The sequence below is a fragment of the Elephas maximus genome, chromosome 3, assembly GCF_024166365.1.
Source record: "Elephas maximus indicus isolate mEleMax1 chromosome 3, mEleMax1 primary haplotype, whole genome shotgun sequence".
Lineage (NCBI taxonomy): Eukaryota > Metazoa > Chordata > Mammalia > Proboscidea > Elephantidae > Elephas > Elephas maximus.
In genome coordinates, this window is record NC_064821.1 from 94,846,646 (window position 1) to 94,863,754 (window position 17,109).

The 17,109-nt window shown below is 39.0% G+C and overlaps 1 protein-coding gene across 4 annotated transcripts in view; it reads left to right on the forward strand.

Annotated features, from left to right (window-relative positions):
- The window catches only part of OSBPL9 (oxysterol binding protein like 9), a 176,915-nt gene that overhangs the window by 152,953 nt on the left and 6,853 nt on the right, over positions 1 to 17,109 (forward strand). For all 4 annotated transcript variants that reach the window (XM_049875176.1, XM_049875175.1, XM_049875178.1 and 1 more), the window contains 8 exons: positions 4,880 to 4,992; positions 5,109 to 5,227; positions 10,908 to 10,993; positions 13,386 to 13,557; positions 14,832 to 14,916; positions 15,601 to 15,711; positions 15,948 to 16,011; positions 16,108 to 16,248. In XM_049875176.1, coding sequence (XP_049731133.1) covers positions 4,880 to 4,992; positions 5,109 to 5,227; positions 10,908 to 10,993; positions 13,386 to 13,557; positions 14,832 to 14,916; positions 15,601 to 15,711; positions 15,948 to 16,011; positions 16,108 to 16,248 — 891 coding nt within the window. The remainder of the gene's footprint in view (positions 1 to 4,879; positions 4,993 to 5,108; positions 5,228 to 10,907; positions 10,994 to 13,385; positions 13,558 to 14,831; positions 14,917 to 15,600; positions 15,712 to 15,947; positions 16,012 to 16,107; positions 16,249 to 17,109) is intronic.

Below are 17,109 nucleotides of genomic sequence, written 5' to 3' on the forward strand. Positions count from 1 at the left end.
AGAGTATTGGTTTTGCTCCTGACATAATCTAAATGGACTAGATAGCATCTGCTGTAGTAATACACTAATGTTGTTTACTGAATTCTGGCTCATTTCTGTAGCACCAGCATTAGGAGAGGGTCAGATGAGAGGGAGATAGCTATGAAATATTATACAAATAAGAGGTTATGTTACTTGTTTTTGTGTTAGAGTGGAGACATTCGATACTTTACTGAGTGCCTACTGTAAGCCAGGCACTATACTAGACAGAGGGATGACACAGCAGTGAAAAACATCTAGTCCTGGCCCTCAAGGAGTTTACAGTCTGTTGGGGGAACAAGCGGACATTTATAATCCAGTAGGGTACGTGCTAACGCAAGGATAAGCACAGAAAGCTATGCGAGTATTTTGAAGTCTTGAGAAGTCAGTGAAGGATGGGGTGAGGAGGATGATAGGATCCTAAGGTGAGATGTGGGTGAGTAGGAAGAAGGGGAATGGGAGAGGGTGAGGAGAAGAGGGAAAAAGTGGGTACAGAATCTATTTAAGAAAGCCTGCAGGCAGAGGGAACTTGGTTTTTGGGGAAGAATTAAAAGTAGTTTAGCGTGACTGTAACATTTGATTAAAAAAGAAACAAAAAAACAAAGTGATACCAAAACAGCTGACAAAAGGGTCCTTTAACCTTTTAAGAATTTTGAATATTTTCTCATGAGTGATAGCAGTTGCTGGTTAGATTTGCATTTTAGGAAGATAGTTTTACCTAAAGTAAGGAGCCCTGGTGGCTTACTTTTAAAGTAAGGAGCACACGGCTGCTAACCAAAAGGTCGGCAGTTCAAACCAACCAGCTACTCTGCAGGAGAAAGATGTAGAGTTTGCTTCTGTAAAGATTTACAGCCTTGAAACCCTGTGGGACAGTTCTACTCTGTCCTATAGGGTTGATATGAGTCGAAATTGACTCAGTGGCAGTTTTTTTTTTTTTTAATATGTAGCATTGAGTACAGTGGGACTAGGTTAGAAGTAAGGAGACCACTCAAAACCTGGTGGTAAGTTTAGAAATGTTGATGAGCTAAGATAATAGCATTGGGGTGGAGAATTGCATGATCCCAAAGGTGCTAAGTGGGCAGATTTGGCAGGTCTTGGTTTTCCCTCATTAGAAAATATTTAACTTATTTTACAACATGAAATGAAAGCTAGGTATATGCCATTATACTGAAATAGGCCTTAACTGGTATCTGTCAAGTTATTTAAACCTATGTAATCCTCAGTTTTCTCATTTGCATCCTGATGATGATAATAGTTTTGACTTCAAGGGATCATTATAAATATTTGAATGAGATAATGTGAGTCAAGTGCTGGCACATAATGAGAGCTAGTAAAGCAAATTAATTTCTTCATTTGCTTGAATTTTTCTTGTGTTTGTTACAGCTGTGGTTGGCTTAGTTGTGTGTTTTTCTCAACTTTCCTGCTTTCTCATGGTCTGGCACTATTGCTACAGCTTGTGTTTTGCTTTGTAAGATAGTATGAATTTGGAAATGATGATGTGTGTGTACAAGCTTGGTACCATCAGCCAGTCTTAAGATTTTGAATCCTTGTTTCTTTTAATAAGAAAATACTGCACAGGACTCTAGATTTCTTACGTGCATACATGAACTGGGAAATACGGTGTTCATATATAATCACATCCTAACTGCTCAAAATCTCAGACATTTCTAAGGAAAATGACTATGTTGGTTCATGAAGTTTTTTGATTTAGTGGAACAAATTCGGCTTTTGAATGTGGGAAATAGTGACCTAGTTGAACACATACTGTTAAATGGGTATTGAGTTAAGAAAGGGAGGTTTGAACCTACAACTTCAAGAAGGCCAATTTAGCAGAAAGGATTTGGTTTAGTTCACTGGTTTCTTTTCTTAATATTGTATGTTGGGAACTAATCTATTGAGAAACCACTATTAGCAGTTTGCTAGTAGAAATTTCGTGGGGGCATTGGTGCTTCAGTGGTAGGAGGCTCACCTCCCGCACAGCTGCACCTCATGTGCAGCCACCACCCACCAGTCTGTCAGAGGAGGCTTGGGTGTTGCTACGATGCTGACAGGTTCTGGCAGAGCTGAATATCCGACTAAGATAGACTAGAAAGAAAGACTTGGCAATCCACTTCTAAAAATCAGCCAGTGAAAACCCTATGGATCACAATGATCAGATCCCCAACCAATCATGGGGTGCAGAATAGGGCAGGGTTTTGTTCTGTTGTGCATGGGTTCTTGACAGCAGCTAATAACAACAACAGAAATTTTACTCTTAATTTTGAAAAACACTGTTCTGTGATAGTGGAGTTAAAAGAAAATACAGTTTGGAAGAAAGTTCCAAAGTTAGGAATAAATGGTTATTATTAGTTTTTAAAGTGTTCTGTCATGGTTTTAGTTCAGCAGAATTAAGGGCGAGTTCCTATACCGGACATTATTATTCTAAACAAAGTACAATCAGTTATGGCTGGCTAGAAAATGGACTCATTTATCCAACCTGTAAAAGCTTATAACTGTATTCAATAAAAGCTTGATAATATGTGCTTAGCCTCCTTGTAACATCACTGTTAGTCTCTGGCCCTAGTTTCAAGGGTTCTCCTAAAATTTTTATAAAGTATTTAAAAAATGTTTATGGGCATGTCTGCAAAGTCCTTCAGGCTCTTGGGCTTCTCCCTTTTTCGTTTCTCGTAAACTTCCTTCTCTGAGCTTCTCCAGTACTCTGCCCCATAACACATACACAGTTCATCAGCCTCCCATTGGAAATAATCAAGCGTTTAGTAAGAAAAACTCCCTTTTTATGTCTAGTTAACCCACTCTGGGTTCCTTTTCTCCCTCAATTTCACACTCCCCCTTTATGCCCTAATCTAGATTCCCAAATTGGTAGGGACTGCAGATGTTTTATATGGCCAGCACAGTGTTTTGTTGATTTATTTTTTGTTTTGTTTTTAATGGGCCTTAAGTCCCTTCAAATTGGGTGTGCTGGCTCCAGTTCCATATTCATATAACCTGACTCTGTTCACATATTTGTTCTCTGACTAGCCTGTGTGGGCATTTGAGTTTGTGACACCTGCAGGTCATTAGCTGCTACCACTAGTTTGTAACTCTCAAGTCACGTTTCTGTCTAATATTTCTTTCTCTCTCTCTCAAGAGAGAGAGCTTGAAAGCAGAAGTCCTTTCACTATTCTGTTTCTAAAGACCTATAGTAATGATAGCTTCTGTGTGTGAACTGTGTTATTGAACAGTGAGGTTTATGCATTTATAAACTAGATAAAAGTATGTGTTGGAAAGAACTTGTACATTGGAGCTAGACTAAAGTTTGAGATGTTTCCACTACTTACCAGCATTGACCCTCTGAGCATCTGTTAGGAGAGTAAACTTACGGAGATTAGATTAGTATGGTGATACATACAGTATATGGCATATACTAGGTACTCAGTAAATTGTTTTTATAATTAAGTTTGGAGCTTTAAACTTTTTATATACTTTATTATGATCTTACGTTTAAGTTCTGTCCAAGTTATCCCTTTGCCATATGCACAGGTTCTGTCGATGTTGTTTTTGGCCATATATTCTTTAAATTACATGGTCTGAATGAGGTAAATTGTGGAATGGCTGGGAATTTGTCCCTTTTGTTTTCCATTTTGAACCTTACTGAGGATTTCACTTGGCCCAGCCATAGTTTCGAACCTTGGATAAGGAAAAAATGTACAGCATCTAAAATGAGATTCGTGTTTTACAGGATTTGGGGTTTTTAGATCAATTGATTTAAAAGATTGACTATTTTGATTATGTATCAAAGAGCCACAAAACATTTTGAAGATAATTTTCATGCAGCTCTTTGTATTTAACGATAATTTGATTTCTCTTACCTAGGTCTTTTACTCATATTTTCCATTGGCTCTCAAAACTGGTGAGGTAGACATTAGTTACAGTACCTTGTGATGTAAACTACTAAATTATCAAAGAAGCAATATTTAGTTACCTAAGGATTTTTGAAAAATAGATCAAGAGAAGGTAAGTAACCAGGGCAAACTATGTTTAAATTAGTATACATAATAATGTCTCACACCTATAGCTTTGTAATAGACCCTGATTATGTTATATGTACTGTTTTATAAATAATACCTGCAATGGGAGAAATTTGGTTTCTATTTTTATACTTAAACTGTATGTCTTTCTGATTATTCTTTTATTTATATACAAATATTAATGCTGAGAAAGTTATATCACAGGTACAACAGTTTATAGAAGAAGCTTTCTTTAGACTCTTAACCAGCTCATAGTGCCAGTTACTATAAATTTAATTGTAAAAATAATATGCTTTTTTATCATTTCAAATACAGTTTTTAGTGACTGGGAAGAGTGTTAATACCAATGTGGGCTTTTATCAAAGGATCTCAAAAACATAGACAAGATATCTTTCTGAGACTAAGTAATAGACTGTTGATATTTTTGAGGTTCTGGAAATTGTTGCTAAGAACTGTAAGATAGCTACGTTTATGTAACGTAACAAAATAAAAAAAATTTTTTTTCTTAATGAACTCTTTTTTTTTTTAAGTTTAAATAGATGCAGAGGCAAAATCTCAATTTTTAATGACCCCTATGCTTTGCCTTTTCAGTATGGCTTGGTTGAGGACATTGTGCATAAAGCGCAAGACAAGAGACCTTGTCATCAGATTTTACAGTTTACAACCCTGGAGTGAGGGTGGCAGGGAGGGAGATAGAAGGTGTATATATGTATTTATGTAACTGGTTAGCTGTAAGAGCCTAGTGTGTTTCTTTCAGTTATTTGCATATATTGGTTTTAAATAGCTCTATGGGTTAACATCTTATGATGGTTCGGAATTGCCTTAGTTTAAGAGATTGATTAATGTTTTTTTAGTTCCTCTGGATCTGCCTCAGTCTTGACACACAGCAGCTCAGGAAATAGTCTAAAGCGCCCAGATACCACAGAATCACTTAATTCTTCCATGTCCAATGGAACAAGTGATGCTGGTAAGTGATCTCTGAGAATTTAACTTTTATTTTTGTCTTGAAGACATGTGCAATACTGGTTGCAGCACTGATTGGCCTGATTGAACCCCAGTCTAAGCAGATGTGTTTTATTTTAGACCTTTTCGACTCCCATGATGATAGAGATGATGAAGGGGAGGCGGAGTCAGTGGAAGAGCACAAGAGCGTCATCATGCATCTCTTGTCCCAGGTTAGGCTTGGGATGGATCTTACTAAGGTAAGAGTCAGAGTTGGCATTTGCAGAAGAGTCTTAAGGTGTACGTGGGGCTTCTCCTGGATTGTCTGATGTGTGTGCCTGCTGATGTGCTGTAATGGTATAACTTCTGTTCATATACTGTGTCCTATTGTATTGAACATATATGTAGATGAGTAAATTGAAAGTTTTTATAAGTAGATGAAATAAGTGAAGCTAGGATAATTCCATAGGGAATAGTATGGATAGGTTGTATGGTTTAAGATTTGGATTTTATTTGAACAAACAAGGAGTGGTATTAGGCTTGCTTAGTAGGGCAAAGCCTAAAGTCGTGTTCTGTGCACAGAATCAAAATGAACAGAGTGCTGATCTTGTGGTCAGAGAACCTGAGTTTGCATCCTGTCTCTGCTTCTACTGAACGGTGTGTCCTTTAGCAAGTCCCTTCTCTGTGATCTGTAGGGTTCTTGTATGCAAAATAGACGTATAGTGATCTACTTCATAAGGTTTTCGTAAGTATTGGAAGAGGTAGTGGGTGGAAAATGGTGTGGCCCATGTGTTCAGGAAATATTGCGGTCTGAATTTGAATTTAAACTTGTAGCTCTAAACAGAATGACCAATTGTTTTGGGAAACTGGTATGTGGATGCCTTTGTATACCTCTGCCATTGTACCAAAAGCCTCATCCTTTCATTTAATTCTTAACACAGCACTGCAAAGTAGGTGTTATTTCTAGCTCTGTTTTATAGGTGAGGAAACTTAGATTCATTGAGATTAAGTGACTTTACTAAATCATAGTAGGTGTGACAGAACTGAGATGCTAACCTTATCTATAATTTCAAAACCTGTAATCTTTTCACTCTCTTGTCTTGAGCTTTGAGCTACAATAGCTTTCATATTAATTGAATTACTATTCCACTTCGCTTTAGAAATTTAACAAAATTTAGAATTCCTACTTTTCTTCTGCCCAAATCAACTCCAGTGCTATAAATAGTCTGTCGGTAGTAAGCTTCATTTTGGTTTTCAATTTAGAGGACCATTAAGAAAAAAAAACTGACACACAATACTTTCTGGTAAATTTCTATACTAAACCCTTTTACCCGAAATCTAAACGAGAACAGGAACACAAGGATAGCATTTATTTGTGAAGTCCAGCATACTTAAAAAAAAAAAATAGGTAAGAATATTCGCAGGAGTTTGTCCCCAGAATTGATTCAGTGATAATTAGATGGCATAACTACTGGAGCAGAATTGTCACTTCAGATTGGAAAGTTGTAGCTGAGTGTTGACATCTATAATACAGTTCTTTTCTACTTCTCCCACCTTGGTTAGTTTTGGCCTCCAGTAACAGAAGACTAACCTAAAGCCAACTTAAACAATATAGGTTTACTGTCTCATATAAAGAGGACTCCAGAGGTAGTTCCAGAATTGATTAACTCAGTAGGTGGACAAAATAAGAAAGGACCTAGGTTCCTTCCGTCTCTCTGCTCTTCCATCCGTAACATGCTGGCTTTTGCTTTCAAGCTTGTCTCCTTGTCATTGCAAAATGGGCTGCCACACTTCCGGGTATCACTTCCTTATACAGATATGTTAAGAGGCAGAAAAATAATTTCCTTTCATGGATTTTTTTTTTTTTAATTAGGAAGAACATTCTTTTCTGGAAATAACCTGTAACCTACTAGTGTCAAAAGTCGCCTAACTTCAGGGAGGAAATCAGCCCAAAGCTGATTTCCGTGAGGTACAGGTCAGACATACCTCTACTCTCCAACTTTTTCATCTTTTCTGACACCAGCTGTTCCTCCACAGCACTCTCTACGTCTCTGCTGGGCTTGATAATTTGTTGCATTGGCCACACACAACTCATAGACCATACTCACGATTATGTGATTTGTTAGGGAAGTAATAGGCTACAACTCGGGATCAGGATCAACTTGGAAGTAACAGGATACAATTCAGGAGACAGGATACAGTTGATCCATCGACTTGGTTGGCTTCTAACCAAGACAGCTCTCAGCTTCTTGGTGATGCCTGCCAGTAGTCCCTTCACTCGGCTATCCCCACTGCTGGGCCTTCTCTCAGCTGCGCCCACTGCCAGATCTTCTTTAGGCCTCTGCCCTGCTCGGGCAATTGTTGCAGCCCTTTAGCTTGGCCAACAAGTATGTGGAGGCATCCCGCTCTGCTGGCAAGCATCCTGCCCAAAGGCATTCAGCTTTCTCCTACTCAGTGCTCTGGAAAGCCCACTACAGCTGTATGCTGGTCCATAGTTCTTGCTGCCCATACTGCTACCGTTGTTTCTCTGCTGCTGAGCTCTGCCATGCTTGCCACCACTCCTCGCTGTCTTTAGTGCTACAGCTCTCTCTTCTGGGTCTAGGAGGTTCTCAGCGCAGAGACCCCAGGTCCAAAGGATGTGCTCTGCTCTAGGCTCTTCTTGATGGTATTAAGGTCTCCCTCAACCTCTGTGGGATTGGTCCTTATATTCAGTTTCAAGGCATGGCCCTCCCATTCAGACCATGAACTAACCAATTCCCTCAGTAAACTACAATCACTTAATTTGCAATTAGTAATTTACAGCTCCCGCAAGGTCACTTAATCCCATTGGGTTGTTTTATACACCCCATTTGCCTGGTGGACTAACCGATCCCTTGCAATACTGTGACCCAGTCAGTCATTTTTGGCAGAATAGAAGCCCAAGGTCATAAAGGCCAGATTAAGAGAAGCCTATTGGCACTGCATGACCCATCAGACTTGGCATTAAATCGCAATGGCCAGAGGTGGGCATGTGCCCATTTCTAAGCCAGTCACTGGCAGATGATTAGATCAATCAGTATTCACTTGTTGAGATCCAGAAGGGTCCTATGACTCCCATAGCAACTTATAACCCAAATCTGAACTGAATCAGAGTTCTGTTACTAGGGATGAAGTAGGTACGTGGGTTGTTGTTGATGTGTGCCATCATGTCGATTCCAACTCATAAAGACCCTATAGGACAGAGTAGAGCTGCCCCATAGGGTTTCCAAGGCTGTAAACTTTATGGAAACAGATTGCCACATCTTTCTCCTGTGGAGTGACTGGTGGGTTCGAACTGCCAGCCTTTCTGTTAGCCAAGCATTTAACCACTGTGCCACCAGGGCCCCTTAGGTACCTAGGTAGGCAACTGAAAGTGTCTCGCATAATCAGGTGTGTAATTTTTGCCTCACATACTTTTCTCTGCCATATAATCCATATTTGGATCTGTAGCCACTAAAAGCTTGTTAGATTAAGAATGAGATTAAATTTGCTATTTTTTATCTAACATGTTAAAAATTAGCTATTCTCAAAATCTTTTTGGCAGAAACAAATGATTGCAATTTCCAATAGATTCGAAAATCTTGATGACTTTTATGCATTACAAAAACCCTTTGCTCTCGAGCTGATTCCAACTCACAGCTACCCTGTAGGGCAGATTAGAACCAGCCCATAGTTCCAAGGCTGTAAATTTTTATGGGATCAGACTGCCACATCTCTAACGAAGAGGCTGGTGGGTTTGAAAAAACCACCTGCCTTTTAGTTAGCAGCTGAGTGCTTAACCAGTGCACCATCAGGGCTCCTAGGTACTACAAACTACTATTAAAATAATACATTATATTTGTATCTTATCTCCCTAATTATAAAAATGTTTTCTCACTTCTGGTCCTTTTTGGAGATACTTTCCAAAAGAAGTTACTTTCCAAAAACTTTGCTGTAATGTTTAGAAATGCTACCGTTACCTCACTTGGTCTTCAGAACAACCCTAAGATACAAGCAGGGCATTTAATTATCCTCCTTTTAACGGAAACTTAGAGAAGTTAGTTTTCCAGGGCCTCACAGGCAAGAAGTGGCAAAACAAGCATTTGAAGACAGCTAGCCCATCTCTCTTTCATCACTGCTTCAGCAGTTTGACATAATGACATTAATCCTTATAGTGCTAAAAATATTATAGTTGAAATACCCTGAAGAAGACTGCTTGAATGAGAGTTCTCAAGCAAATTTTTAAGTATGGGAAAAATATTTTTTTCTTTGATTACAAGTGAAATCAAACTTGTTTTTATGTTTGTTGGCTGTTTCTTCTTTCTTGAACATTGTCTGTTCAATTCCTTTGTTCATTTTTCTACTGAAGTAATCATCTTCTTCATGTCGATTTTTAAGAGCTATTTATATATTAAAGGTATTTACCTCTTTTGTTCAAGGAAACAAAACCTATGGTTTTGTTCTTTAGCATTCTTACCTTGGTGGTTTGTAGTTTCCGTGTTTTCCAAAAGTTGTAGGCATTTGCACCAAATTAGTACATGAGCTTACCTACAATCTAACCATATTTCGATTATGAACATACATGTTCTGTGGAGTTTGATAATAAAGATTTTAAGTGTTATAGCCTTAGTGTCCTTTCCAAGCTTGTGTCCCACCAGCCCTCTTTATATATGCAGCCACCCTGGCCCAGTGGTTAATTCCTTTCACGCTCTATTTCTTGTCTCCATGTCTCGTTCTTCTGTTTTTTCCCCTCCCTATCTACTGCAGTCTTACTCTTCCCAAAGCTTTTTCTCTAGTGCCACCTGAACAAAGAATTCCCCACCTCTGCCCTAATTCTGGCTCCCAAACAAAACATGATCTTTCCCTCTCCTGAACTTCCAGGGCACTTTGAGCATCTCTTGTATGACATTTGTCACATTCCATCTAAAATTTAAATGCAGTGATTATTCTCTCATACTGACCTTTACCTTCCCCATGGCTTTTAGCATAGGATTGTGAATGTAGTGATATACAGTAATTACTAGATTTAAAAGAATTTTTGTTTACTCTGGTGCTTTACTCCCATAATAAGCAGTTAACAATCTGTTACAGATTTCAAAATATCTTCTTCCACTTCCTAATGAGGTTTATTCATTAATCTTCATCTTTCTCATTCTTGTCTCCCCATTATCTAATTTCCAACCTTGTTTACCTTCCTCTACCACATTCCCAGCCTCTTAGCATTTTCCTTCATGCCCCATGGTAGAAAGTTTGTTGATTCCCAGTCTTTATATTCTCTTCTCCCTTTAGTTTATTTCTTCAATTGCTCATTTAAAAATTTCTTACTGTGTAACAGATGCTGACAATATAAGTATGAATAAAATATTGATCCTCGCATTCTAGGAGCTCACCATATATTTGAGGACACAGATGCATAAATACATACATTTCCTAATACCTGGCTAGTGATGACAGAGAAGCAGCAGTAGAAAGGAAAGTGCACAGACTTCTACAGTCAGACTCAATTTTGATTTCCACACATGGGACAGTGAGAAAATTTCCCTGAGCTTCATTTTTCTCCACTGTAAAATAGGGATAATAATTTATTCATCATAGAGCTGTGAGGTACAGTATTAATAAGATAATGTATATGTAATGCCCCAATAAACAGTAAGTACTCACAGAGTACTGCAACTGAGTATTTTGTCATCCTTATTACACTGACTGGCGGAGAAAAGGGAGATTTCAGAGGAAATGACATTTGAACGTTCCAAACCTCTTTTGTTTTTCTCTTGCTGGGCAGGTTAATGGACAGTTACGAATCAGAACTGTTGGGGAAGTAGCTATCAAAGGGCAGTACTTTGTGGGTGTGACTACAATTGGAATGAATTTTTTAAAACAGTTACCACCAGTCTGTCCTTAGAGAAATATGATCCTCAAAGGTCAAATGTATGTGTTTTTCAGGTAGTTCTTCCAACATTTATTCTTGAAAGAAGATCTCTTTTAGAAATGTATGCAGACTTTTTTGCACACCCGGACCTGTTTGTAAGGTATTTGACTGAACGTAGTACTTTTCTGTTTTTTAAGATGTTACTCAATAGCTTTTGTCTTTTGCAGGATAGATGAATTCCTTCTACTGTTCATACATTTCTAGGTAAAAGTGGCATTGAATATTTTGCTTATATGGGATGTCCATCTGTTTGCTTAGGCTCTATGGCAGTGATGGTGTTAGGTAACCGAATTTAACACCCAGAAAACCTTAAGAGCCCATTAATAAATGACCAGTATTTACAGGCGCACAGGGGCAAAGGTTATGCACCTACCTCATCCAGGGACTGGTGATCACTGCTAAATTATTTTACTGTATCGTCATGAAATTCAGTTAATTGAGTTCAGCAAACCTTTCTAAAGTACTTGTTGTTTGTCAAGCACTTTTCTGTAAACTGGAGAATTAAGTCATAGTGTCTGCCCCTGTGGAACTTACAGTCGAGTGTCCAGATTACAGACTGACTTATAAATCTTAAAAAATAAACCTTTTAATATTATATACATGTACCAGGGACAGAAGTAGTTTAATGGTGGGACTGATTTACAAGTAGGTGAATTCACATTGCTTTTCACTGGCAGCAGAAAAATCTTCTTCGTAATGGAAGATGTTCTAATTGATCTTCTCTGATGGTGTTCTTTGGCCTTGGACTTGGTTTACTGAAGTCAGATACAAATCACGAAGGTTTCATAGTGGGTAGCACACTGGCCCACACAGATACATATCTCTCCTTCTTGATGAAGATTTAAAGGAACCATTTAACCAATGCATAAAGGGCAGAAATTCATATAAATATGGCAGTGTTTAAATTACTAGATAATTGAACAAATAAAATACAAGCATTTATTGGCAACTTGTATAAGTAAAAAATAGAAAGTACCAATTGTTCGTTGTAGATTTGAGATGCAAGGGTAGTTTTCATACGTGAGAATGTAAACACTGAGGTTCCTACAGCAAGCACTTAAAACCTATAGCTAAAAAGCCAAAAGATAAGATAAAGTGCAATACTAAAAATACTTGATTTACTCCAGAAAAAAGGAGGAAAGGAGAAATGATGGCATAAGAAACAAAGGGGACAAATAGAAAACAAGTATCAAGGTGGTAGAGTTAAACCTAACTATACTGATAACGGGAGCCCTGGTAGCACAGTGGTTAAGAGCTTGGCTGCTAACCAAAAGGTTGACAGTTCGAATCCACCAGCCGCTCCTTGGAAACTGTATGGGGCAGTTCTGTCCTGTAGGGTCGCCATGAATGGGACTTGACTTGATGGCAACGAGTTTGGTTTTGGTTATATCATTAATGACACTAAATGTAAGCAGAATACACACTTCATTGAAGAGATGGTGATTGTCAAACTGAATTAAAAAGCAAGATCCATCTCTTTTGGTCTTTGCAAGAGAGAGACTTTAAAGACACTGATAGGTTAAAAGAATGGACAAAGATAGACCATTCAACTGGTGTAGCTGAAATAGTATCAGACAGAGGAGACTTTTAAAAAGACAAGGAATATTAGCAGAGACAAATAGGGACATTTTATAATGATAAAACCCAGGACGCCATCAAGGGTCAGTTTATCAAGAATGAATAATAATCCTAAATGCCTGTGCACATAATAACACAGCTTCAAAATACATAGAGCAAAAATTGACCCAATTAAAGGGAGAAATAGATCCACAATCATAATTGGAAATTTCTCTCTAAGGAATTGATTGAACAAATAGTCCCCCTCCCCCCGCAAAAAAAAAAAAAAAAAAAACAGTAAGGCTGTAGAATATTCAGACAACAGTATGAGTCAACGTGATTGACCTTTCTAAACATGACACTCAACAACTATAAAACACAGTCTTTTCAAATGGCTATGGAACAATCATCAAGATAGATCATATAACCAAAACCAAACCCATTTCAACTCTATAGGACAGAGTAGAGCTGCCCCATAGGGTTTCCAAGGAGCGGCTGGTGGATTCAAACTGACAACCTTTTGGTTAGCAGCGAAGCTCTTAACCACTGCGCTACCAGGGCTCCAATATGAGGTTGTAGAACAAGCAAAACTAATCTCTGGCACTAAAAACCAGGGTGAGGTTGGGAATTGCTTGGACAGGGGCATGTGGAAACTTTTGAGGTAGTGGAAATGCTCTATATCTTGACTGTGGTTTTTAATTATATGGATATTTGCATTTATCAAAACTCATCAAACCATACACTTAAGATCTGTGCATTTAACTGTATGTATATTAATTCTATGTGTATATTTTAAACAGAAATTTCAGGGTAACTCTTGGTTCTGGGACTTCTCAGCCTGGTTCAGGGGTAAACATTTCCTTGCTAAGGGCTGCGGCATCAGTTTGTATACTGCCAAAACGCAGGCCATTAAATTTTATCTTTTTCCATTTCAGCATTAGTGACCAGAAGGATCCTAGGGATCGAATGGTTCAGGTTGTGAAGTGGTACCTCTCAGCCTTTCATGCGGGAAGGAAAGGATCCGTTGCCAAAAAGCCATACAACCCCATTTTGGGTGAGATCTTTCAGTGTCACTGGACATTACCAAATGACACCGAAGAGAACGCAGTGAGTTCGGCATTGGCATTTTTAAATCATCTTACGTTGTATACTGATTTAAGCTTTATTTTATTTGGGGGCAGGTAATAACTGAGGATGGCAATGATGAAAACATGCTCCCTGCCCACAGAACAATGTTGTTGAAGCAGTGTGTTTTGAAAATAGTGAACAAAGAGTGGCACGAGATGAAGATGGAGATTTAGAAATGAGATCATGCAGGACCTTGTAGGCCATCATCATAATTGTATGGCGTGTCAGGATGTCATTTTTGTTTTGAAAAGATCATTATGATGGTGTTGTGGAAAATTAGGAGGAGGCAAAAACTGAGGCAGGGAGACTGTTGAAGAAGTTTTGGCATTATTTCAGGAGAGAGATTGTTGATTCAAGGTTTACTTTGGAGGTAGAACTGATGGATGATGGGGGGAGTAAAGGAAAGGGGGTAATTGAGGAAGAATCCTTGCATGTGGGCTTCAGGAAATGGTTGGTGCCATTTACTGAAAAGAAAAAGATTGGATTTGGGGAAGGGAAAATCAAGAGCTCCAATTTGAAATGCAAAAGCATGAGGGGTGTGTTAGACATGTAAGTGGAATTTTCAAATAAGGAGTTGGAATTTTAAGAATCTGGAGTTCAGGGAAGAGGTCTGGGATGGGAATGAGGCTTTCAGAGATTTTAGTGTATGTAGATGGCACTTAAAGTCTTATGATTGGATGAAGTCATTCGGGAAGATGGTGCAACTACAGAAGAATAGGTAACCCAGAACTGAGCACCAGAGCTCCAACATGTAGAGGTTCGGTTTGAGGAAGAAGACCAGCAAGGAAAACTCAAATGAATGCTAAAAAGCCTCTAAGGGTGTTAAAGAAAAGAAAGAAAAACCCCTAACCCACAGTGTCTGGTGTGCCACATAAGTCTTTCAGCAAGCATGACGACTCTGTATCTTTCCCTTTTTGAGTTGCATGTCATATGTAGTCCTCACTGAAGACCGATGCAATATGTCTGTTCCTCTTCACTTGGCAGACATTGGGAATTGCCCACTCTCTGCCAGGCCTGGCCCTGTCTTAGGCCCATGATCCTTGCCTTCAAGAATCTTACTCTAATTAGGGAGACTGACACAAAACAATAATTGCAATAGTGTACTTAAGTGCCATAAGAAAAGAGTGTATAGGGTGCTTTGGGTATGGAGAGGGAGCAATTAAAGCACCTTGGGAGGCAAAGACTCCAGTTACCAGTCTCTACAGTGTTATTTTTGTTTCTTCATCAAAAGAAAATGTTATATTTGCTTGCAGGAGCTAGTTTCAGAAGGACCGGTTCCTGGAGTTTCCAAAAACAGTGTAACATTTGTGGCGGAACAGGTTTCCCATCATCCACCCAGTAAGTTACAGTGCTCCTCCTCTGCAGCACTCACTCTCAAATACAACTTTGTGTCTAAAGAGGCTCATTAAAAGCTGAGTTGAAGTCACTTTCCTCTTAGTTGTATGGCTAGCTGTGTCTTCCCTGTCACCTGAGGTGGAGACTCACTTAATTGGTTCCTTTCATCTGTTCCTTGTATAAAATTCCAAAGACTCTTTCAGCTTCACTGATTATAAATAAAAAGAAGGGATGTGGTAAATCAACTTTTATTGCTCCTAAAGTCATCTTACACATAAGCAGCTGTGCTATAGAGACCTCAGGAACTTTGAGATATCTTGTATAAATGAGTTGTAGTATATACATTCCTGGCAGGGTTGATAGAGTACATACCCTAAATGTCCTGTTTGTCCAATGTGTTGTTACCGCTGGAAATGCTGGATGGGCCCAGGAAGGGGGTGGGGCAGGGCATATTTGCTGACCAGGAGAATATCTAGTCCTTTATTTGAAGCCTCCTGGATTGGCCGCCTCATCGTCAGGGAAGCTTCTGCCCACATTGCCTTAAGAGAATGCTTGCATTGGGGAAACAGGCTGTTCTTTGAGGGGTAAAGGATTTCCCCATAGGGCCAGATCTTTTCCCCAGGCTAAGGGAGTTGGGAAGGTGGCTGTAGCCATATAGTGCATTCACTGAAAACAATTTCTATTCAGTTTCAGCTTTTTATGCTGAGTGTTTTAACAAGAAGATACAATTCAATGCTCATATATGGACCAAGTCAAAATTCCTTGGGATGTCAATTGGGGTACACAATATAGGGCAAGGTGAGTTTGTGGGCATGGTCTGGACTGCAGTGTTAAAAGGAGAATTTTACGTCATTCCAGTGTATGCTGAGCACTCGATGTCATTGCTTGCATGTAAGTGTATGTACTGGGGATAAGAACAGGGGTGGGGTATGAGATTGGTTATCCCTAAAATGGATAGAATATTTCTCAACTGGACAACAAAGCCTTCTGTCCAGTTAACCCCACTCATCAGAGATTCTCTCCCTTCTTCACAGGCTGTGTCTCGTGTCTAGACTATGATGAACATTACATTCTCACATTCCCCAATGGTTATGGAAGGCAAGTAGTGCTATGTCCATTTGCTCTAACAGCAGACCCTGTTTCCTCCCTTTCCTCTGAACTGTCAACCTTACCTGAAAACTTTTGATTTTGCAGGTCTATCCTCACAGTGCCCTGGGTAGAGCTAGGAGGAGAATGCAATATTAATTGTTCCAAAACGGGCTACAGTGCAAATATCGTCTTTCACACTAAACCTTTCTATGGGGGCAAGAAGCACAGAATTACTGCTGAGATTTTGTAGGTATTTTGTTTTTCTGCCTTGGTTCTCTTCTGGCTTCTCTGAAATACTTTTCCTTTTGTCTTGAACTGTAACTTCTATGTCAGGAATGACCATTTTAAAAGTTCTGTCTTTGTAAACTTGTTTTACATTTTGTGTGTCATATGTCTGCTAAATTCCCATATCAGAAGGCCACCTAAAGCCTGAATTCAGAACCAGCAGAGTTCCTTCCCAAGAACTGGATTTGCAAATGGGGAATTGAAAGGGGTTTTCCCAGGTTACCCTAGCAAACTCCTTTAGAGTAAGCTTCTAGGGTTCTATAGGCAAAATAATGAACGATGCAGGAAGCATCAAAAGAAGATGGAAGGAATACAGAGAGTAACTGTACCAAAAAGAATTGGTCAGCATTCAGCCATTTCAGGAGGTAGCATACGATCAAAAACCGATGGTACTGAGGAAAGAAATCCAAGCTGCACTGAAGCCATTGGTGAAAAACAAGGCTTCAGGAACTGATGGAACACCAATTGAGATGTTCCAACAAATGGATGCAACATTGGAAATGCCACTTGTCTATGACAAGAAATTTGAAAAACAAGCTACCTGGCCAACCAGCTGGAAGAGATCCATATTTTTGCCCATTCTAAAGAAAGGTGATCTAACGGAATGCAGAAATTATCGAACAGTATCATTGATATACTTGGAAACCCAGTGGGGCAGTTCACTCTGTCCTGTAGGGTTGCTGTGAGTCAGAATCAACTCGACTGCACATGTCGTTAATACCACACGCAAGTAAAATTTTGCTGAAGATAATTCAAAAACAATTGCAGCAGTACATCAAAAGGGAACTACCAGAAATTCAAGACAGATTTAGAAGAGGATGT